The following is a 23,277-nucleotide window of genomic DNA, read 5'->3' as shown; positions in this document are numbered from 1 at the left end:
TCCTTTGAAATTAAAGTAAAAGAAATCTATTTAAGTGTTTTGTCTGTTTTGTTATACAGTCAATTCAGAGAGTTTAAAGAGTAGACATCATAGGGTTAAGTTCCTCAGAGCTGCCACCCGGATGCAGTCATTCACATGGGCTCTGACAGCATCTGGTGTGCAGGGCCTTTATATCCCATTCTCATCCCTGCAAAGCCAAATAGACAGCTGAGGGAGCCAACAGCATCCCTCATCTTGAAGCCATCAGACCAATAGCAGGGTGTTGGGGGAGGGAGCTGGCCGAGCTCAGCTCTCCTTGCAGCATCCCTGGAGCAGCCTCCTTTGTTGTGTGAAACACAAGAAAGGACAAGACGAGGGGGGAGTGGATCCAAGGAGGCAACCTGAGAACAGGAAGGTGATCTCCTTTAGGCTGCCGGGATAGGGTTACTCTAGTGTGTGGAGTCCATCTTCACAGAAAAATGGCTGTTTTGTCAGTGTAAACAGCCTGTGCAGTACCTGCATTGCTAAAGGGGAAAGCAGAAGAAGAGGAGGAGGAGGAGGGGCAGCTGTTGGAGGAAATGCTGCCTCTTCCAATGAAATTTTCCCCTCTTTAGCTAACCCCGGCCTGCAGCAGACCACTTCTGAAGTCATGCATGTTGCATGTTAAGGTACGTATGCCATCTCTAATCTGGGAGGACACATGGAGTAGGAGGACCTCTGGTCACGTTGGCAGGATTAGCTGCTCAGCTGAGCTACAGTGTGCATGTAGACTAAAAATAACATGTTGTGTATCAGTAACAAGACCATAATAACATGATTCAAACAAAGATGTTTGCATTATCATGTCTTGTTGCAGTGAATGGGGGTTGATAATCAGACAACAGTAGTGACTGAATCCAGCCTTTGGTTTTCATTGGTTGTTTTGCTTCAGCTGCACATGTTCCTCATTAAGGGCACAAGGAGAGAAGAATAGAGCATGTGTCTATTTTCTGCTTTAAACCTGCAGTAGGCAGAACGTTTTTGGCATCATTGGGAAAAGATTCCATAATAACCTTTCAGCATATTGTAATACAAGTGTTCTGAGAGAAAACTAGACTTCTGCACCTCCTCATGGCTCTGTTTACAGACTTTAAAAAAAGCTGAGCCCGACGGGAGACTTTGACCAATCACAGGTCATTTCAAAGAGAGAGAGCGTTCCTATTGGCTGTTCATTCAACGGAGGCAGCTGTCAATCACTCGCATACTCCGATCAAACGGTCAAACTAGGCAGCGCTGATCAAATATGAATTAATATTCTGTTACTGTAATGCCTATTTCTCTCCTCAAATGTTTTCAGAAACATCTTGTAGTGAACTGTTTAGCTGTAAAACGTTTGCTCTGGCTGGTGGGCGGTGCTTGGTATTTCTTCAACTGATCTAAACATGGCTGCTGGGTCACAAACTTTCTCATTTCAACAGTACACTACAAGATGTTTCTGAAAACATTTGAGGAGATAAATGGGCATTACAGTAACAGAATATTGATTCATATTTGATCAGCGCTGCCTAGTTTGACCGTTTGATCGAAGTTCACGAGTGATTGAGACGGCAGACTCCAGATCAGCTCTGATTGGTTGTTTTCCTCTGGTCTGTGAAATCTTGCAGATGCCGTTAGGAGGACACCGGAGGACACAGAGGCACATGATTATTTTCAGATTACCTGTCTCATGCACTACTGTCAGGATATAGTGACTGTTTTATAAAAATAACTTTTAAATCAAATTTGCTCCATTTTTACCCACTGCTGCTTTAAAATTAAATGTTTTAAAACTTATAATATATTCAGGATACTCTTCTCTCATGGGATGTGTTCAGTGTGTGTGGGTGGGAGGTACATGTACCGAGTTTTGGATTCAGTGGATATTTATGGAAGCTGTGTGTGTGTGTGTGTGTGGGTGTAAGTTTGATTTTGACGTTTTGAACGAGCTGCCAACACATTTCCTCACAGTGCACGTTACAGTTTGAGTGGTTAGTATTCCTCTGTATTTTATCAAGTTTGTTATGCCACCTTCCTCCTGTGCCTTTGCTACCCACATCCTGCCCAAAAACACCCACCACAACCCTGCTGGCACAATCAGCCGTGGTCTGACTGACATCGAGGGTGAGGTGTGCCAAAACGAAAATGTTTTAATACAAAGATTTAAGTAAATAATCAGTGCACAGAAGTAAATTGGAAATTATATTTTAGCGTTTTGGCTGCAGTTAAAGGATCACTTTCCCTTTATTCATGCTCTCTGCAATAACCCCTTTATTAATCCCACTGTTTATCCTTTTAGTTTTAGGTTTTATTGTCCAGATCATTTGGCCAAAGCATCATCAATGCCTCAGCAGACCTCAAACCAGAGGGAAGACACCTGTATCGACCATGAGACGCACTAAAGGCTGAGCGACACGACAACATCCACCCAGAGATTGAAGAGACATCCTTCAGTTGAAACTGTTACACCTGACCATGGCTGTAACTGCAGCTACGACAACAACAAGTTTTCTCTCCGCAACCGCCACGACCACCGCAATCCCCTTCCTCTCAACGGGCAAGAGCGCCAGAGACAATGTCACCTCCAGGACGACATTAATGACTGTTACTATAACAACAACCAACGAAACCAGCTTCAATGCCACCACGTTTCCGGAGGCGGTGATCGAGGGCTCAGGAATGGGAATGGTGCTCGTACCCTTTGGTATCATCACCGTCATTGGCTTGGCAGTGGTAATTGTAAGTAATAGTTTAAATGTTGTCTCTAAAAGGGCATTTGGTTCAGTAGAAATACATTTTCTCTGGATGAGCTGTAATGTCTATCGGATTCTGTACCCAATGTGTGTATGTTTGTCTTGACACACGTCCCATATAGGCTACTGTACTTCCACTCAGTCAAGTCACTTCTATCAACAACACTGCTTGTTTGTCATTATATCTGTCTTTCTCCATCTAGATGCTGTATATTCGGAAACGGAAGCGGTACGTTTTTTTTTTGCTTTAGTTTATACATGCCATTTGGTTTCAGTAATTTCATAGTTTGCAAAAGTTTCACCACTAAAACAGGGGCCCTGTGTAAAAATGTAGTTTAAACATCTATATTATTTTAGTTTATTACACAGCTTTGCTGAATACTGGTCAATCATGGCGTTCTACAGTCTGTTATTTTTTTATAGCAGACCATTGCTAGGTATAGCTGACCATAACAGACCGTTGCTATGGGCGCAGTTCTGATCGGACGGTTTTTGTATCAAATCTTTGATTTCTTAAGTAAGTAGCCGTGTAATAAGCGGGATAATAGCTAGCGGGTCATTGTTGTGAAATGCCAAATCACCCTGTCGGGGTTTATTTCACAACAATGACCGGCTTACTGTACATTATCCCTTACTTATATTGTGTCCACGTGGTACATAATGCAACACAAACAAACACAGGTTATTTTGTGGCTGTGTGTTGCAGAGGGGCAATGTCTAAGAATCTAGTTTAAAATTATTATTATTTGCATTCAGGGCTGTAGTCAAGACCAACTTAATCAAGTCCAAGTCAAGTCCAAGACCAGGTCTAGTTGAGTTAGATTCAAGACCGAGTCCAGAGCAAATCGAGACCAAGTCAAGACCGAGTCCAGAGCAAATCAAGTCCTGTTCAACATCATAATAGGCAACAATGTCTTTCCAATGCTAATATAGTGATTAAGGAGATACGATAGACTTATAAACAAGGTCGTTTTACCAAGACAATGCCGAGTCCAACAAGGCACAATGACCAAGACAAGTGCAAGACTTCAAAAAAGTGGTCTCGAGACCAATCAAGACTGAGACTGGACTCAAATACTACAGCCCTGGTTGCACTAGTGTGAACTCAAAGACAACAGGGTACATAGGTGGAGGGTTAGTAGGGGCCGGCGAGTTCTCGCCCATTTTGAACTTCCTAGGTTAATCCGGCATTGCAACGAGGCATTTCTTCTCACTCAAATGCTGACTGGTCTTCATCTCTAAACTCTTGTCATACAGGTTGGAGAAGCTGAGGCACCAGCTCATGCCCATGTACAACTTTGACCCGGCTGAAGAACAGGATGACCTGCTGGAACAGGAACTACTGGACCACGGCCGGGACGGCAACCTCACAGGTCCCAATGCCAAGGTGAGCTTCTCACAGTAACCACTGTATCTCTTAACGAGGGTGAAAGTGCTCCCGTTCAGACCACACGTGGTGAATGGTTTGATTGCCACAAAAGCCACAAAAGCCACGATAACCATATTGCAATGACATAGACATCATCAACAACAAAACACAGACTTTTATCAAAATGTGTGGCGCATCGAAGCAATTCTTCTGGCTGTTATCTGTATATTTTACATATGTTCATAATTTAATAATTTCTCTATTTTTGCCATATCTCAGTACATCTGTGCTTTATTTTAGGCTACTGATCAACAGTTTATTTTGTTCCATTTATAGCTGTAAATCTGTAACTTTTTTGTTGTTTTTTGACATAATTTATCTTTATTTTCTTTGATTTCTTTTAAGTTTTGACAATGGCAAAATGGTAAAAGGCAAACATGGTAAAGTATCACCTGGGTGTCTTTCGAACCATCTCTCTGAACCTCTTTTTTTCCCTAACAATCCTCATTCTGTCATTATTTCAGCATCTCAAACAAACACTAGTAGGTTAGATGTTGTGTAATGTTGTCATTTCATATTAACTAATCTGTATTAAAGTAACAGAGGACACACTCAGTCTTTACCTTTGAACATCTATATTATCTTTCATCCTTTCCTTTGTGCTCCCTCAACTTAATACATTATTCATTGAATATTCCAGGGGCCACATGCACATAAAACATATGCAAAATACCGCCTTATTTTTGAATAATCCATCCATTTATGTGTTTAATACACACACACCATCACACATAGAAGGCTTCAAGTGGTAGAGTACAGTAAGAGCAATATGTTGAGAAGCACTGATAAAGACAAATATAAATACTGTAAGTGCAGTGTTGTTAATTAGTTTATTTTTGTTCAGTAGCCAAAGTTTCATAACATGAATGTAAGCTCAGGATCTCAAGCTCAAGGCCCACTTACGTACTAGCTGTTTCCACAGCTTTCAACTACATCTCACACATGGCAACTGAGCCAAACAGGCGAAATGACTCGCTGGCACCCCCTAAAACGTTGGAAAAATTGAGCCCCTCATTCAGGTTTCACCTACATGTATGAAATTTTGTAGGCAGACGTAACATGGGGAGACGCACAAAAAGCCTCTTGGAGGTATACCCAGAATCCAACGGGAAGTCAGCCATTTTGAATTGAACGGGCCATTTTCGCGGTCGTGTCTATAAGGGAACCAGCAATTTGCGGAATCTGATCTGAGATCTGCAAGACTTGCAAAGGCTCTCGCGAGACTCGCTGCCCAATGACCTATCCGAAACTTAACCATTCAGTCAATGCCTAACGTTAACTATACAAGGTCAATGCCTAACCATAAATATTCAAGGTCAATGCCTAACTTTAACCATTCGAGGTCAATGCCTAACCTTAACTATTCAACTTCAACACATAACCTTAACTATTCAAGGTCAATGCCTAACCTCAACTATTCAACGTCAACGCATAACCTTCATTATTCAAGGTCAATGCCTAACCATAACTATTCAAGGTCAATGCCTAACAATAACTATTCAAGGTCAATGCCTAACCATAACTATTCGAGGTCAATGCCTAACCATAACTATTCAAGGTCAATGCCTAACCTTAACTATTCGAGGTTAATGCCTAACCATAACTATTCTAGGTCAATGCCTAACCTTAACTATTCAAGGTCAATGCCTAACCTTAACCATTTGAGATCAATGCTTAACCTTAACTATTCAACGTCAACGCATAACCTTAACTATTCAAGGTCAATGTCTAACCTTAACAATCTCGCAAGAGTTTCCCAAGTTTGCTGGTTCCCTTCTTGACATTACCCATTTCTGCCCATTTTCAGCGTTCTTGAACAAACTCCTCCTAGAGAATTCACCTGATCGACTTTGAATTTGGTCAGTATCATCTAAATCCCTTTGCGATCAAAACTTATAAAACGTTTGCGTTTTCATGCAACATTGGTGACTGGGCTTGCAGGCGAAAAACCACCTTTTGCCATAAAACAGAGAGTTGTTGTAACTTCAGCATACCACTAATTCTCAGCCATGATGAGGGTCCAGGCCTGAGGACATTAACATACCAATATAGACTCATAGCCCCAACCTTTTCATAACTCATGAACCATTTGTTGTCAACGCCATTCGTTGAAGAAGTACATGAAATGCAGTTGAAAGCCTGCAAAATAGCTAGAAACTGGACCATAGTTAAGATTATTTAGTCAAACCCTTTGTTTCTGATGAAACAATGTGCCCATCAACACTACAATTAATTATCACCCAATTTTTACAATGCAGGTTGCCATTTTTAATATACTAGTGAATTTATTACATTAAAGTTTGCATTGTTTTACATGTGGTCTCTGGTCCTAACTTTTCAGTAATCTGTCACTAAATCCTCAACTATTAAGTTGATTTAGCTGCGTTGATGGTCCTAAAATTAACAAAACAAACAACTAGCTGTCATCACTGTTTCTTACAATCCAAGGCTGGAGTCCCCATTTGATCTTAATGTCACTGACAGTTTTATCTCCCATCTGTCCTGCTGCCCATCTCCTCTGCAGACTCTCACAACCTCCCAGGGGACCATGCAGAGGCCCAGTCGTCTGGTCTTCACAGATGTAGCCAAAGCTCTCAACGCTTAACAGCTCTCTTCCATTAGTTGATTCATCGAGATACAGACTGTCTCTCAGGAAGGAAAAAAAAAGGGAAAACTGGACTGTTTTTGGGAACAACTGGAGCTTTGGTGAACATTTTCATCACCACGACACAGTATGTGAAAGTAAAACAAAACAAAAGCACGTAGGGTGTGCATGTATGATAAGGGAGCGTAACGGGAAGCATCACATATGATCTTGCACTGTTATCGTTTGGCACACAAATGCAGCGTGATGCACTTTTCTTGAATCATGCGGTGTCATTAGTGTTAAAATGTTTAGTAGCTTGTCAGTGAAGTTCTTCCGAGCTTCAATATCTACTTCCATGTTTGATAAGAGAAAAGTGTAAATTTGTGTTATACTGATTTTGTGGTCTTTCGTCTCTGACAAGCTTGAACTGGATGTGTTACCATCCTTCAGTGAACTGTCCCTTTCCATTTTGTTTCTTCTTTATCAAGCAATGAAGGACTGTTTCCGTCTGTATACATTAAAACTATTTAAACCAATTTGAAAAAGAAGGGTTTTGTTGTACAAATCTGTAACGAAAAGAGAGTCGATAGGTGTGATATTTTTTTATTGATAAGCGATAAAGAAGCAGAATAACACAAATCACATGGTAAAGAATCATAACAAAATATATATCACAGGTTTGTGAGTTGTATTAATGAAGTGGATGAGGACACATCAATAACATAACTACAAAATGGTGTTAAAAGTAAGGCATAAAAGATGATTTCTCAAGTTACACTTCAACTTTTTCAATAGTTGAAAATGGATCAAGTACTGTATGTTACTATATCACTATCAGTAAGATCACAGAACAACGTTGTCCCCATATAAGAGAGTAAATATCCAGACACAGCTTGTGTAAAATAACATACATTGACCCAGCTGTAGTTAAATTAAGATGCACCCTTCTGGCTGACTTCCATTCATTTTGGTGACATGAATGTAGTGAGATGAGATGAGTGGACTACAACAGTAATAGTTTAACAGTTAGTTCAAGATTTCATTATCGCCTGCAGGTCTTTACGGAAAAAGGTCAGATATAACTGACCCAAACATTTCCTCAGAGACGTCCCAGGCTTGTGAGTTTTCAGAGGTAGTCCAGAGGGCAAAAACAAAGTAAAGTCAATGCAGTTGAACAAGAAAACATACCTGTCTGTAAATGAATTAAGCTCCTCTGGCAGCAATTTAGTCAACAATGCTGAAATACATGAAGTATTGGGATACAACAGGGATAAAATAAGAATGTTTTAGGTGGAGGAAACGCTTGATATATATACAGTAAATGATATTCAAGTCAATTGGTAAGTAATATGTATGTTGGATAAACGTCTACCACGCATGATGACACAGGGACTGAATGAGGAAGTGAACGTATTTGCAACAAGACAATAAACAGAATGGAGGCTGAAACCTCTTTATTTAAAAAATCCCTCCAAAATAACAATATTATTTTACCTACCGGTGTATGAGCACAGAGATGTTATGCTTAGTTATTACTCATTCATTACAGATAAAATGTACTAGTTTTTTTTTTTAAATTGAGTTTTTACACATCTTAACCTCTAGTGGTGTCTGATGATACAGATAGTTGTGTTTCTGTGTTCAAAACCATGAGCACAATAGTGTGACCACAAACAGAATCAATTAATTTCCATTGAATTAGAGTCTTAGGTATTTTAAAACGATCTGCATGGCTGGACACGAGAGGTAAGTGAGAAGATAGTCTAAGTTTTTGAGGTAAAAATCCTATAATAATCATCATTTATAAATGGTAAATTGAAATTTAGTTATTTTACTGTTATCAAACCATGAAATTATAATTAATAATGTTTACTTATTATTAGTAATGCTATAATTTTACTGTTATTTTAACAGTTTATTGTTGCACATATTATAACATTTAATATACTATATTATAAGTATTTGTTAATGATTACGAAATTATTTGTAAACCTTTTAAGAAATGATTTGTGAAATATCTATAAACTTTACATAGATAGATTGACTAGGTATTTCTAAAACTTTTTCAATGGTTAATAATTGGTTTGTTTTACAAACAATTTCTTAAAAGTTTACAAATGATTTGGTAATCATTAACAAATACTTAGTATATAAAATGTTATAATGTGTACAAAAATAAACTCACATTACTTTTCTAATTTAATCAGAATGTAATTGTTATCGTCTCCGATCAGCTATGACACAATTTATCATTTTTCATATTACACAAACTGCTGATAATAATTATAGCATTACTAATTATTAGTAAACATTATTAATTATCATTGAATTGTTGGATAGCAGTAAAATAACTATTAACTACGTTTAATCAATTTATCATTTATAAATGATGGTTATTATTAAGTGATACCACTTTTTTGTAATTTGGGTGAACTGATTAATTATGTAATGTTTGACAGAAGAACACATGAAAAGTTGAATTAATAAGCAATAAAACAGCTCAATTCAGCACAATCAGGTTTTTTTTCTGCAACAGCCTCACTTGGTCACTTGGTAGATGTTGGGTCGGTTTGCTCATTTGATAACTCATTTCTACTCATGCTTCTATTGCACTATATTTTTGCATTTACCACTCACCCATTACTGTCACATTGTGGCCGCAGTGGTTCAGCTGAGACAGACTCCATTTCTAGCCAAATAGGAGTGTTAGGAACAACTTTGGTCCTTTTTTCTCTCATAAATTGGTAAAACAAAGACAGGGTTACTGATGCAGTGTTTATATTGACCAATTTTCCACAATTAATTTGGCAAAGTTGTCTTGTCGTCTCCCAAAGCTGTCATGTATTTCAACTCTGTGTGCTTATTTGCTGCCCTTCCTTTTAAATCACACGTATTAAGAGTGTCACACATACAATTTACAGTGTAAGAATGAGAAAATACATGATGTAGTAAAAATGAGAAAGACCCAAAAAAACAAAACAAGTATTTCATAAGGAACTACACCCTAAAAAGCAAGTATTTTTATCAAGTTGTTGTAAACTATTGGCTGCATTTTATTTCCCAGGAGAACAAACCAAGTCTCATTTCAGCTCTTAACCAATATAGGTTGGTTATTTTAAAGAAATGACACTTGTGCTTTTATTTGTACACCGATAGTAAAATCCTTTGTGGAGTGTGACGTCTGCTTGTATGTGTTGGTGTGTCGGCCTGATAACTTGCCTGTCTGTGTTGTGTATCTGCACATGAACCTGTGTGTGTGTGTGTGTGTGTGTTTGTACAGTAAGCGTGTATGTCGTAGCTGCTGAGGGAGTGGAGAGTTGCTTTGTTGTTGTTCTTATGTGTTACTGAGGTAGTATGAGAGATTAAGAAACTTGAGGGCAACTGAGGTTTAAATGAGGTCTTTGTGTCAAGGCATACTGGTAATGTCAAATACAGATCAGAAATGCACAACAAACACAGCACAATAATTATTACTGAGTAGACTGACAACATGTTCCTGAATAGTTTTGTACCTGAGGTTTCAATATGGTGTAAAAGCACGGTTAATAGTAAAATCCTGAGTGTGGTAAGATTACATGTCAACACCGTTGTTGACTAAAGTATAAGAGTTTCTTTCCAAGTATGAGATATCCGTTTAAACCTTTTGGTGCTTTTTTCTTGCAAAATCATTGAGGTTATTAATGTGAACTGAACTCTTGCTTACGTCGACATTTGAGCGTATGTAATTCTATCTTTTTTTTTTTATTCTGACAGACATTTCTCTCCTCAGAAATTGGATATTTCATTTTGGAATAAAACCTTTCATGTCAGCTTTCATAATAATGACTTCAGCGCACCATGTTTATATTGTAACGTCGCTAAAAATGTCCCCGTCTTGCTACCATTTCATATGAGGATTCATGACACTTGATTTAGAAACATGTTTCAATAAAACGGTTCAGGTTGGTTCCTGTTTTCTGTACCCCCCCCCCCCCCCCCCCTCCTTCTCATTTTAACCCGCAAGCCCATCCCCTCTCCACACAACCACCACACACACTCACACAGACACACACACACCGAGAGGTTCAGGAAAGCAGGCATCCTTATAACAATAGTTGAACATTTTAGGAAATACGCTTCTTGGGATTCTTCAAGTCAGATGAGAAGATTGTAACAGCAAAGGACGCTTAGCTTAGCACAAAGACTGGAAACAGTCAGAAACTCAAAAGGCACATGACCTTCGTAAACACTAAACAAAAAAAAATGTTTAAATGTTGTTTTTTTTGTGTGTACAGATCCAGTGTTGCAAGATGTACAATAATTATCGTATTTGTACGATAATTTTGACCTCTGTATGATCAATAATACCCAAAATTGCCATCATGTACGATAATTTGGCCATTTTGTGACACTTCGTAGTTGTTTTTAGTCTGCGCTGTCTCATTTCAATTAATTTCCGGATGAATCCTACATCTACGTTTATGCATCTCTTCTCATGTGACCTCTTTCCAGCCAGTCATGCTTGGTGTAGGCTGTGATGTTGATGAACGTGACTCACGATCGCAGCTGCTCAACGCACATTTAAGAGAGGGTTTGCACGAGAGACAGCTTTGAATGCACCAGAAGCCCAGTTATTTCTTTAAAGAGGACCTGTTATGCTTGTTTTCAGGTTCATACTTGCATCTTAGTTTTACACTAGAACATGTTTACATTCTTCAATGTTCAAAAAACGCTTTACATTTCTCATACTGGCTGTGCTGCAGCACCTCTTTTCACCCTCTGTCTGAAACGAGCCTCTGCCACTCACCCCTCCCGTTCAGCTCTGATTGGTCAGCGGGTCCACTGTTGAGATGGTAAATTGAACAAAACTCTTTGGACTCCCTCGAGCTCCGCTATAACTAGCTTTGTTTGAGGGCGTGCCAAACTAGCCGCTAGGCAGGTATTATGGTATTATTATTAGCAGGCATTATGCAAATGTATACTTGGTGACATCACAACGTTACGGAAGAAAAGGTGGGACTTCAATCAAGGTGTTTCAGGCAGTTCAGGAGCAGCGTTTCTGTGGGGGAAAGTAGCTCCCATTGGCGTGGACTTTGGGTTTTATAACTTTGCAGACCTTCTATATGCACAAAGAAACAATATAACACACTAAAGGAAATGGAAAAAGCTTAATAGGTCCTCTTTAATTAGGTTATGGCCTTCACTGTTTTCATACAGAATGTGACCAGGCTTCCAGTCGTGCTGTTTTGTAATTTAATTTTGTAATAGTAGGCTATTACAAAAATTGTCAAACTGATGGACTTGTGGAAATATACCCCCTTCCCCGTCAGCTTGCTGAATATTTACACCTATTTGATCTCGTGGCTATGACTCGCATATGATAATTTTCCTTAAAATATGATAATTTGAAGCCTCTGGTACAATAGTTTAATATTTCCCATCTGGCTGTACGGATCAAACAATTAAGATATAACCTGTTAATTATTAAGATTTAGAGGTGCTGGTAGGTGTTACCTCTGGACAGAGCCAGGCTAGCTGTTTCCACCTGTTTCTATTCTTTGTGCTAAGCTAAGCTAACCAGCTGCTGACAGTAGCTTAATATTTACCGTACAGACATGAGAGTGGTATCAATCTTCGGCTGTAAAGTGAATAAGCGTATTTCCCAAAATGTAAAACTATCCCCTTAAAAAAAAAGTCATGTCTAAAGATCGAATTCTTCGATGTTACAACAGAGTTTGTTCACCAAACTCTTACAGTGAACCAATAAAACCAGGGTACAGTATCAGATCAAGAGAAGAAACCACTGTTTGCGATGATTTTTGTGTGTTTGTGTGCATGTGTGTGTGTGATCCTGAATCCCCATCACAGATAGGAGTGAGACAGCACCCCTGTTTGTTTGAGGCCAAACCTTGAGGTAGGTCGAGAGGGGTCCTATCTACTCCCCTTCCTCCTCCGCTGGAACCTGAGATGTGGAGGGCTCGATCTGCGACGGACCCTCCTCAGCCTCGTCTGAAGAGTCCTGGAGCAGCAGGGGACCAGAGAACAATGTCACTTTGACTGTTATCGTCAGAGTGACTCAACATGTGCAACGTAATGAATCAACTAGAATTAGAAAGAGCACGAGAATACGAGAATGAGTGTCAGAACTTCATCGAGTGATTGCGTGCGGGGAAGTAGGTCCAGCTGTCAGACCTAGAAATGTGAGGAAGACGACGGTTATGTCAGGAAACCAAGAAGACAGAGGAAGAGAGCAGTTAGATCAGGTTTCCCCTCTCGACATTGACTCATTCTTCCCCTTCGCGTGCGAAGAAATGGAGTCTGTCTCAACGGTTTCAGTTCTCAAAGCATCTTTGACAAACTGCTCAGAGGAGAGGATGCGATAAGGCAGACGAGGGGCATCAAGAGAGCTGCCCGCCTCGCTGACAATGGTTGTGCAATGTTTTGTGTTTGAAAAACGAACAAGGTGGCTAAAAGAACCAACGTTTCTCAGAAACGCTGGGTGTACATTCATCAAAACTGGATGTCACGAAAGGATGTTCGGAGGTGGATGTTCTGGGGAATTCAGCACCGCCGTCTGTGCTTTTCAAAGAACTCGTCGTATCCTCACGCAGTCTATTTACGTAAAGCACTAAGGAACATGTGCAGTGGTTGTTTTGCTATATGTGCCAAAGCAAAGGAGTTTTATATTTGCCTGATAGTGTACTAGGGTTCAAAGGTAAATATGTAGTGAGATGCAAAATGGATAAGGATAAGAAAAAACATATAAAAAGACAGGGCATTCTAAATACATGCAAAAAAGTCACATATGTCACATGTGCATGGCACAAAGGATTCGCTGTAGACAATGTGCTGCACAAGCTGGAGGACACACAGAAGTCAGAGGAAAGAACCACGAAACCAGGAACAGTTGTTTTACACTATGATTTTGTGTGAGTGAATCTAAAAGTTATTAGGACAACTTATATATGAATGTGTTATTCCCTCTCTTTGTGTTTCTTGTTTTGTTAGAAACAGCTCTCCGTATAACACACGGCATCAGTGTTAGATAAATGCATCTTATAACTGAGCGTACATCAGAGTGGTCCGAAGGCCATGGTTTGTTTGCAGCAGTTTTCAAAGGGAGGATGAGATGTTCATGAATAGTTAAATGAGATCAGTCCCTCGTCATTACATGTGACGGATATTAGTCAAAAGGTAAAAAGGTGTGACACAAACTGAGATTTCTGTTCAACTGAAGCAGACGTTGCATTTCTCCATAGTCACAAGTCACTATAGCTTGATGTAATAACTAACTAGTGACTCATTCTTTTGTGAAAATACTTTAGAAATCTGCAGCGGAAGAGTATTAAATGACAGAGTACACATGCTTAAAGGCTAAAAGGACTTAATGCTTTAAAGATTATGCAGCAAACCCACTGCTCAGTTTGTTAGATTCAGTCATTATAACCAACTAAATCACAATACGTTTTCAGTCAAGGAACCAGCGGTTTACACTAAAACAAAAATCGATCACCCTACAACCTTGATAGATTTTGTTTTCCTCACCTGCTGCTCCTCAGCTACTTGAACTACTTTCTGGGGCTGTGGAAAGAGAGGAAACAGAATTAATTAAACATGAGGGAAAAGCCGCCCTGGAGGACTGTACAGCTCCAGGAAGGAGACATCTTGGAGGCTTTGGACACCATGATGTCTCTTAACTGTCAACGATTGCTCCATACCCATTTCCTCGGTCGCCCACGTGGTCGTCTCTCCCCAACGGGCTCTACTTTCTGAGAAAGGTGAAACAGATGGATGGTTAAAGGGAGGTTTCACATTTCAACAGTCCTGTCATACTGATCAATAACTAAGATTAAGGCTCTTATACGTTTGAGACTTTGTCAGCAGAACAAACAAAACTACAGTCTTTAGTGATAAACAGGGACAGAAACAGTTTCTCTCAGTCAAATGTCATCATGTACAGTGCCTGCACACATAAAATCCTGCACATGCATCAGCGTTTACAGCATGTCTATCTGAATATAAATGAGTGAGACTGTCTCAAACAATCAAATTGTAAAATATCAACATCTAAGTTCACATATTTATGGCATATTTTGCTTTTATATCTGACTGTTTTTTCTAATTACAGGCTCATACATGTGTTGCTCTGCTTTGATGCAAGAGGTCGAACAAGTTCAGTTGCTTCAAATGAATTGTTTCTCCAGAAATAGTGATGAAGCTGGAAAACTGCCGGCAGGGGCAGTACAACAACCTTTCCTCCTAATACGTATATATGAAATATCTGAGTGCATGTTTGCACAAGTGTACAATAAATTCATATGAAACAGCTATCATTAAAAACGACAGCACACAAAAAGACAAGTCAACACTTTTTAACCGCCCTGTTAGCTATCACACAAACATGACAAGTACAGTGATCTTTTAGTTTTAAAAGGTGTTTTTAAGTGAATTTAAAAAATGCAGTTTTTAATTGATTGGGAATTAGATCCGATTGATGCATTTATGTTCAATAAGGATTATAATACTGAAGCCGGACTGGTCAAGATGGAGCTAATTTCAACTACTTAACATACTATGCAAGGCATTTAGCGTGCAATAAGAATGGCTTTCTTGCTTTCTTGCAAGAAAAGAATAAATCACTGGTTGGGAGGGGACGTGGATGGGTTCAACAAACACAAGACTTTTAACCAGGAGACTGGTGTTTTGTTTTGCAAATTACGTTAGTGACGTTTGTCACATGATTTTTAGTGACATGTTTTCCGTACTTATGTTACGTTGTTTCCGTGCATATTTTACTTAGTTTACGTACTTATTTTAAGGTCAATCATGACGTTTTTTCTTAAACCTAATTAATTGGTTTTGTTGCCTAAACCTAACTGCGGACATTACCGTAGTTTTGTTGCATGGCGTACAAATGACATGCAAAAAGCCTCAAATGCGCCTTATGACACGCAGAATATCAATGTGATATTGTGCTATTTATACGCCTTCCCGTGACTGGCTTGGATATTTCATAGGATGAGAGAAAATTAGAATACTTTGTGTGTAAAGTAATTAGTAACTATATCTGTCACATATACTAAAGTTCAGTATTTGACTTGATGATGTTATAGTGACAGACATTTCTCTGTTATTCCTCAGAATAATAATAATAGCTACGTCTGCACTGACCAGTCCATCTTTGACCTCTGACCCTCAGACTGCAGCATGACGCATAAATACTGCATTGATTTAATCACAGCTTGTCTGTTTTCAGCTGACATTTTCTCTCATGATGACTGCTGACTGTCTTATAGTGTCTTACAAAAGACATAAACTCAGGAGGTATTACATGGAAAACTCTCAGATGCACAAACACATCTAAAAGATGCACTGGATAGATAAACCCACTAAGATCCTATAAGCAGTATGTCATAAACATGTAGACACTACTATCAACTGGAAGACAAATATGTTGTCTGTTACTTCTTTTTTCTGGAGTCAGAGATATCAAGGTTGTTTTGACTAAAGTAAGAAGTCACAGATACGTCCAAATTCACTAATGATTATTTGCAGTAAATTCACAAAACATTTCTTAGGATTTAACAAAAATGTAAAAAATGTAATTCTGACTCTGAATGCAGATTGTCTTACTATAGTGCAGAAACAAGGCACTGAAATCTAAGTTCAAATATATACAGTATATATATATATTTATTAACATCTTAGATGCTCAGTTTGAACCTTCAGTGCAGTTTTGGGGCCTTTGTTCTTGCTTCCTTTCGGTCGTCCTCTCGGTCGCTTTGGAGTCGGTGGTCCAACAGGCTCCTGTAGACAGAGATCACGTGTGGAGCCATAACTAACCAGTGAAAAACATTTCTTTTAGGGCTGTCCTCCAACAAAGAAATTCTAAGTCGACTAATACTCTCTTCAATCGACAGATCTGTTTCTCAGCAAAGAATCACACAAAAGCACCACTTTTAATCTTGTGTTTACCAGAGATGTGCTCATAAGTTTCTTGGAAATGAGTCATTCAGCATGAAAAAAAGCATAAAAAATGACTAATCGACTAAAGAAATCAGTCGACTAAGACCAAAATGACTGATTAGTCGACTGATTGACTCAGAGGGGGAGGCCCGAATTTCTTTGCATGAGCTGTTTTCTACAGCCAGGAGACAAATAGTCAACTAGTTTTGTTTTTCAGAATTACTTTTTTAATGTTTTCAATTAGACACCTATTGATTGAAGGTCAAGGACAGAGCTGATCAAACTGATCTATTAAAGAAGGCGGTCCTACCTGCTGCTGTTTCCGTGGCCGACCCCTGCCCCGGCGCTGAGGCTCAGGAGGTGACGAGGCAGTGCTCGGCTCGGGAGACGGCTCTTTGGTCCCACTGCTACTCATGCCTGCGTCTGTCCACCTGCTTCAGAGAGTGTGGGCATCAAAGCCTGGAGGAGCGGCCTCGACGGCTTAAAGGGGAGAAGACCTGAGGATCAGGAGCTGGAGAGGTGAGCAAAAAAAAAAGGTGCTACTTTTGAATGCAGCAATTTCGGATAATCAGCTATATTATACCACTTCAAATCTTTTTTTCTTTTCTTTTTGCACAGAGTGAGTTTCAATCAGAGCTTAATATCATTGAGAGGAAAACTCAGAATCACACAGGATCCTTTTCCAAGAGCAAGCGTGGGAACTGCTCATACATAAGCCTTGGCACCAGGTTGATCGGAGCACAGACAGGGGTCTGGCAGACGCAGGGAAACATGAGAGTGGTGTCCAGCGACTAAAAGTAGCACAGATATTCACAACTCAGTCCGCCATCCAAAATCAGCATCTGCTCTACTGTACGCTGCCTTTCCATCTGCCCTCTGGGAGGTATTTCTCAATGAGGTTGTGTATGTTGTAGCTGCGCTGATGCTTGCAACAACCTTTATTTTAAAACTGAGACAAAAACTACACACAAAATCGGAATGGAAAGAATCACTACAACGTGACAAACCTATAGTGAACTTTAGAGCTGCAACGCTTAGTCGATTAGTCAATCGGCAGAAAATGTGTCTGCATCTATTTTGATGATTGATTAATCATTTACATACATTTTCAAGCAAAATTATCAAAACATTCTCTGGTACCAACTTCTCAATTTTGAAGATAGGCAGCATTTATTTGTCTTATGTGATAGAAAACTGGATATCTTTAGGTTTTGGACTGTAGGTCACAAAAAAAGAAGACATTTTGGGCTTTAGAAAATTGTGACAATTTTCACCATTTTCTGACATTTCACAGACCGATTAAATAATTGATTTATCAATAATCATTCATCTCTACTGATGAATTGTCCAGTCAGTGGAAAATAGTGATAAATGCCCCAAACAAGTTCCCAGAGCACGTGGTGACATCTTCAAACTGCTTTTGTCTGATCAACAGTCCAAAACCACAAAGATAATCAGTTTAGGGCTGCAACTAATTATCATGTTCATTGTCAATTAATCTGTTGATTGCTTTCTCAATTAATCAATTAGTAGTTTGTTCTATAAAATGTCAGAAAATGGTGTAAAATCAGTATTTCCAAAAGCCCAAGATGACGTCCTCAAATGTCTTCTTTTGTCCACAACTCAAAGACATTCAGTTTACTGTCATAGAGGAGGAAAGAAACCAGAAAATATTCACATTTAAGAAGCTGGAATCAGAGAATTTTGACTTTTTTTCCCCTTAAAACAAAACTCAAGTTTGTTATCAAAATAGTTGGTGATTAATTTAATAATTGTTAACTAATCAATTAATCATTGCAGCTCTATTTTTTGATAATTGATTAATCATTTACATATACATTTTCAAGCAAAAATGCCAAAACATTATTTGGTAACAGCTTCTCAATTTTTAGGATAGACAGCTTTTATTTGTCTTGTGTGACAGTAAATTGGATATCTTTAGGTTTTGGACTGTAGGTCACAAAAAACAAGATATCTAAAGAATGTGATTTGTGATTTCTACTGATGAATTGTCTAGTCAGTAGAAAATAGTGATAAATGCCCCAAACAAGTTCCCAGAGCCCATGGTGACATCTTCAAACTGCTTTTGTCTGATCAACAGTCCAGAACCACAATGATAATCAGTTTAGGGCTGCAACTAATTATCATGTTCATTGTCAATTAATCTGTTGATTGCTTTCTCAATTAATCGATTAGTTGTTCAGTCTATAAAATGTCAGAAAGATGAAGTCCTCAAATGTCTTGATTTATCAACAACTCAAAGACATTCAGTTAACTGTCACAGAGGAGTACAGAAACCAGAACACATTCACATTTAAGAAGCTGGAATCAGAGAATTTTAGTTTTTACTTAAACCGATTAATCGATTATCAAAATAGTTGACGATTAATTTAATAGTTGAAAACTAATCGATTAATCGTTGCAGCTCTACTTCTGAATAATCCTCATCCAAAAAAAACAGCTTTTAGTAAAATATAAGAGGAAGAGTTGTTTGTTCACTGATTTTGGATTTTTGGAATCAGAGATTTTTTTTCTTTTACTTAAACCGATTAATCGATTACCAAAATAGTTGGGGATTCATTTAATAGTTGAAAACTAATCAATTAATTGTTGCAGTTCTAATAAAGTCTATACCTAAGACATAGAGAAGGAAGCAAATCCTCACATTTGAGAATCTGAGACTAAAGGGAATAGTTTGCACTTTGAAACGATTAATCAATCATTAAAAATAGTCTGATTAATAGCACCCCTATGCAATGTTTACTTTTGTAATTATATTTCTGGTAACTTCCAAAAAAAGTATTAGGCTACTATATGACTGACTTTTTCTTCATAGAGTGGAGCAGAAGTGTCAGCTTTATAAACTAGCTGTATAGTCTCAGGGTGGTCAAGAAACCAGAAAACATTCACATTTAAGAAGCTGGAATCAGACAATTGTTTTTTTACTTAAACCGATTAATCGATTAGTTGTTCAGTCTATAAAATGTTAGAAAGATGACGTCCTCAAATGTCTTAATTTATCAACAACTCAAAGACATTCAGTTAACTATCACAGAGGAGTAAAAAAAACAGCACACATTCACATTTAAGAAGCTGGAGAATTTTTTTTTTTTACTTAAACCGATTAATCGATTATCAAAATAGTTGCCAATTAATTTAATAGTTGAAATTAACTAATTGATTAATTGTTGCAGCTTTAATAAAGTCTATACCTAAGACATAGAAAAGGAAATCCTTACATTTAAGAAGAGACTAAAGGGCATAGTTTGCACTTTGTGCTTGAAAAATTACTGAAACGATTAATCGATTATCAAAATAGTTGCCGATTAATTTAATAGTTGAAAACTATTAAACTATTGTTGCAGCTCTAAATAAGTCTATACCTAAGACATAGACTAAAGAGACTGAGACTAAAGGGCATAGTTTGCATTTTGTGCTTGAAAAAATGACTGAAACTATTAATCAATCATTAAAAATCGTCTGATTAATAGCACCAATATGCAATGTTTCCTTTTGTATTATATTTCTGGTAACTTCCAGAAAAGTATCAGGCTATATGACTGACTTTTTCTCCAGAGAGTGGCCCCTACATGTCATCTTTATAAAGTCTAGCAGTGTATAGTCTGAGGGTGGTCGTTCACCATTAGGTCTACTATAGCTCTGCTCTGGGAGGAATGCGCCAAACACTAATTGCCAACACAGCCTATCACCGAAGCAGGAAGTTGGGACTCATTTCACAAATCTTACGTCCCTCGTTGAAACGATTTAAAGCAAAACGAGGAGACGCACGACGTCGTTTCGTTTCGTCGCTTGTAAACTGATTTAAGGAGCAACACAACAACAACCAGAGACTTCTTCTTCTTCTCCTCCTGCAGCAGCAGCAGCAGCAGCGGACCGTCCGCTTCAACCAGTCCGTGTTTTGGCAGCCCAGCACTGGGACTGAATGTACTTTTTTTCCCTCCATATGGGCGGCAATTGCAACCCTAAAAACACGTTATTCCACGGCGTGTAAAGACGGTGCGTAACTTGCTCCTGCAGCGAGACACGGAGCTCAAACCAACCCGACTTTGGTGCATGTTAAAACGCCAAAACAACCGCCGAGGCCGTCGGTGTTTTTACGCGTAAAAGTGGGCGCTCATACACACACACACACACACACACACACAACATCCACCCTGCTGCTACCATCACTTGCGCAATCCAGCTTTAAAATGTGTTGTGTTTTTTTTTTTGCAGTGATAACATGGAAGAGCTGCAGAAAAAAAAGTTTACCAAGAAGGACAAAGGAGAGGAAACACAGGTGCAAAAGCTCTCCTTCACAAAAACCATGAACACACACAGCATGCATACATCCAGACTATATATATATATATATATATATATATAAAGGCTCCATGTACAACCAATGCAACAATGAGAGAGCCGAACTTACCTTGAGTTGTAAGTTTTACCTGGAAGTTCACACAGTCAGCTCACTTTGTGCTCCTGCACAACTATGAAAATGTGAGTGTATCGACCGTCTCATTGGTTGGATTGAAAGGGTAAACTCTCTCTCTCGCTCTCTCTCGCTCTCTCGCTCTCTCTCTCTCTCCTCCTCTAATCGGAAATGTGTGTGATCCCCCCAGACGTCCAGTCACGAATACCCCAGTTGCAGTATAATTGGGGGGTTGTAGCTGTAGCAGTATGCATTGCATACTTTCTCTATTAAAGCATGTTTCAAGAGGGAACGAGGAGGGTAGGAGGGCTGAAACAGAGGACCCCGCCCAGAAACAGCTCACCGGACCACCCACTGGAGAGAGAGGGAGAGACAGAGAGAGAGAGAGAGAGAGAGAGAGAGAGGGCATCAGACAGGAGGGTTAGGGTAGAGAGAGTCTGGTTCCGGGGTTCCCAAAGTGGGATCCGGGGGCTGGGAAGTTCCCCCACAGACATAGACTGGAGGGAAAGGTTCAGTAGAAACTCTGCTGAGATCAGACTGTCTAGACTGTTACCAGCAGAGGTTTCTCTCTCTCTCTCTCTCTCTCTCTCTCTCTCGCTCTCTCTCTCTCTCTGCTGTTATAGATCCACACCTAGTGTTAGAGATATAACTCTGTAAAGTCATAACAAAAGGACAGAAATACCAAATGTGTGAACAAAGTCTGCAGGGGCAGCTGTCTGATGTGCATTAAGTTTGCATTGTTCTGGGATTGACCAGTTTGGTGCACTGCATGCAAAATATACATAATAAAAGAACTAGATGAGGGTATGACCCCCTATGTAAGCAAAAGGACACATTTCCATTTTCTTTATGTAAGAACTTAGGCTGTCAAAGTTAACGTGATAATAACGAGTTAACGCAAATTCGTTTTTAACGCCACTAATTTCTTTGACGCGTTAACGCAATCGATCTTTTGGAAAGATTGTAACGGGCTCAGTTTTAAAGTAAGAGTGGCTTAGCTCGTTGCGAAGGAGGTTAAATAAAGCTCCAAACTTACGCTAAATTTTGGAAAGGAAAAACGAATAAGATGCATTACATTTACAATATGGGCTGTCAAATTTGACACGTTAATAACCCATTAACGCAAATTTGTTTTAAGGGCACTAATTTCTTTAATGCATTAACACAACTTGCGTTTTAAAGCTAGAGTGAAGATATTGGCATATCATATGTAACTAGAAAAACCTAATGAATACATTGTTACCAACCAGGTCAAATAACGCTCCCAACTTGCACTAAATTTTGGCGAGGAAAAACTGTCATGGTCATTTTCAAAGGGGTCCCTTGACCTCTGAACTCAAGATAATGTGAATGAAAACGGGTTCTCTGGGTACCCACGAGTCTCCCCTTTACAGACATGCCCACTTTATGATAATCACATGCAGTTTGGGGCAAGTCATAGTCAAGTCAGCACACTGACACACTGACAGCTGTTGTTGCCTGTTGGGCTGCAGTTATGATTTGTGCATATTTTTGATGCCAAATGCAGTACCTGTGAGGGTTTCTGGACAATATCTGTCATTGTTTTGTGTTGTTAATTGATTTGCAGTAATAAATATATACATACATTTGCATAAAGCAAGCATATTTTCCCATTCCCATGTTGATAAGAGTATTAAATACTTGAGAAATCTCCCTTTAAGGTACATTTTGAACTGATTAAAAATGTGCGATTAATTAATTAATCGTTATTAACTATGGACAATCATGCGATTAATTCCGATAAAATATTTTGATCGATTGACAGCCCTACATGTAAAATGTATTTATCCAACGCCATCTATAGTGTGTATCACTGTGTATTATCAAACATTAATGAGATAAAAAATTAAAATCACATCCTCCCTGAGTGGAAATGTAGTAGTCTATTTTTGGAATTAAATCCTCTTTTCGTTGCATTTTGCTGCATCCAATTCTTGTCTTCATGATTTTCAAAAAGGTAACTTTGTAAATTTGCACAAACTGATAAACACAGACAGAAATGTTTGAACCACGGTGAATACACATTCCAGGGGCGGCTAATGCCGGACCGACCGCTGAATGGAGTCATGTCAGGTGAGCCTGCTGGCATGAGACCAAAATATAAAGCTTTAAG

General features: G+C 38.9%; 2 protein-coding genes across 7 annotated transcripts; one reads left to right on the top strand and one right to left on the bottom strand.

Annotated features, from left to right (window-relative positions):
* Positions 1–210: 210 nt before the first annotated feature.
* On the top strand, positions 211–7,326 carry c1h3orf18 (chromosome 1 C3orf18 homolog). 5 transcript variants are annotated; one of them, XM_074644913.1, is made up of 6 exons: positions 211–647; positions 2,294–2,733; positions 2,951–2,976; positions 4,005–4,134; positions 4,522–4,556; positions 6,701–7,326. In XM_074644913.1, the coding sequence occupies exons 2-5, from the start codon at positions 2,470–2,472 to the stop codon at positions 4,525–4,527; spliced, it is 426 nt and encodes a 141-aa protein (XP_074501014.1). In that variant the 5' UTR covers positions 211–647; positions 2,294–2,469; the 3' UTR covers positions 4,528–4,556; positions 6,701–7,326. The 5 variants fall into 5 exon arrangements, with proteins under 5 accessions (XP_074501014.1, XP_074500984.1, XP_074500993.1 ...); XM_074644883.1 differs by lacking the exon at positions 4,522–4,556 and adding an exon at positions 2,096–2,118 and having other exon boundaries at positions 227–647; positions 6,701–7,315; XM_074644892.1 differs by lacking the exon at positions 4,522–4,556 and adding an exon at positions 2,096–2,123 and having other exon boundaries at positions 227–647; positions 6,701–7,315.
* A 932-nt stretch (positions 7,327–8,258) lies between these two features.
* On the bottom strand, positions 8,259–21,428 carry LOC141773177 (uncharacterized). Of its 2 annotated transcripts, none has more exons than XM_074644947.1 (6): positions 21,141–21,428; positions 17,019–17,188; positions 16,466–16,549; positions 14,461–14,511; positions 14,288–14,323; positions 8,259–12,761 (listed from the first exon to the last, which is right to left on the bottom strand). In XM_074644947.1, the coding sequence occupies exons 2-6, from the start codon at positions 17,121–17,123 to the stop codon at positions 12,678–12,680; spliced, it is 360 nt and encodes a 119-aa protein (XP_074501048.1). In that variant the 5' UTR covers positions 17,124–17,188; positions 21,141–21,428; the 3' UTR covers positions 8,259–12,677. The 2 variants fall into 2 exon arrangements, with proteins under 2 accessions (XP_074501048.1, XP_074501038.1); XM_074644937.1 differs by having other exon boundaries at positions 17,019–17,219; positions 21,141–21,427.
* Positions 21,429–23,277: the final 1,849 nt, after the last annotated feature.

This window comes from Sebastes fasciatus, chromosome 1 (genome assembly GCF_043250625.1).
Source record: "Sebastes fasciatus isolate fSebFas1 chromosome 1, fSebFas1.pri, whole genome shotgun sequence".
Taxonomy (NCBI): Eukaryota; Metazoa; Chordata; class Actinopteri; order Perciformes; family Sebastidae; genus Sebastes; species Sebastes fasciatus.
The sequence above is the reverse complement of the archived record's forward strand: the minus strand, read 5'-3'. Positions and strand labels throughout refer to the sequence as shown.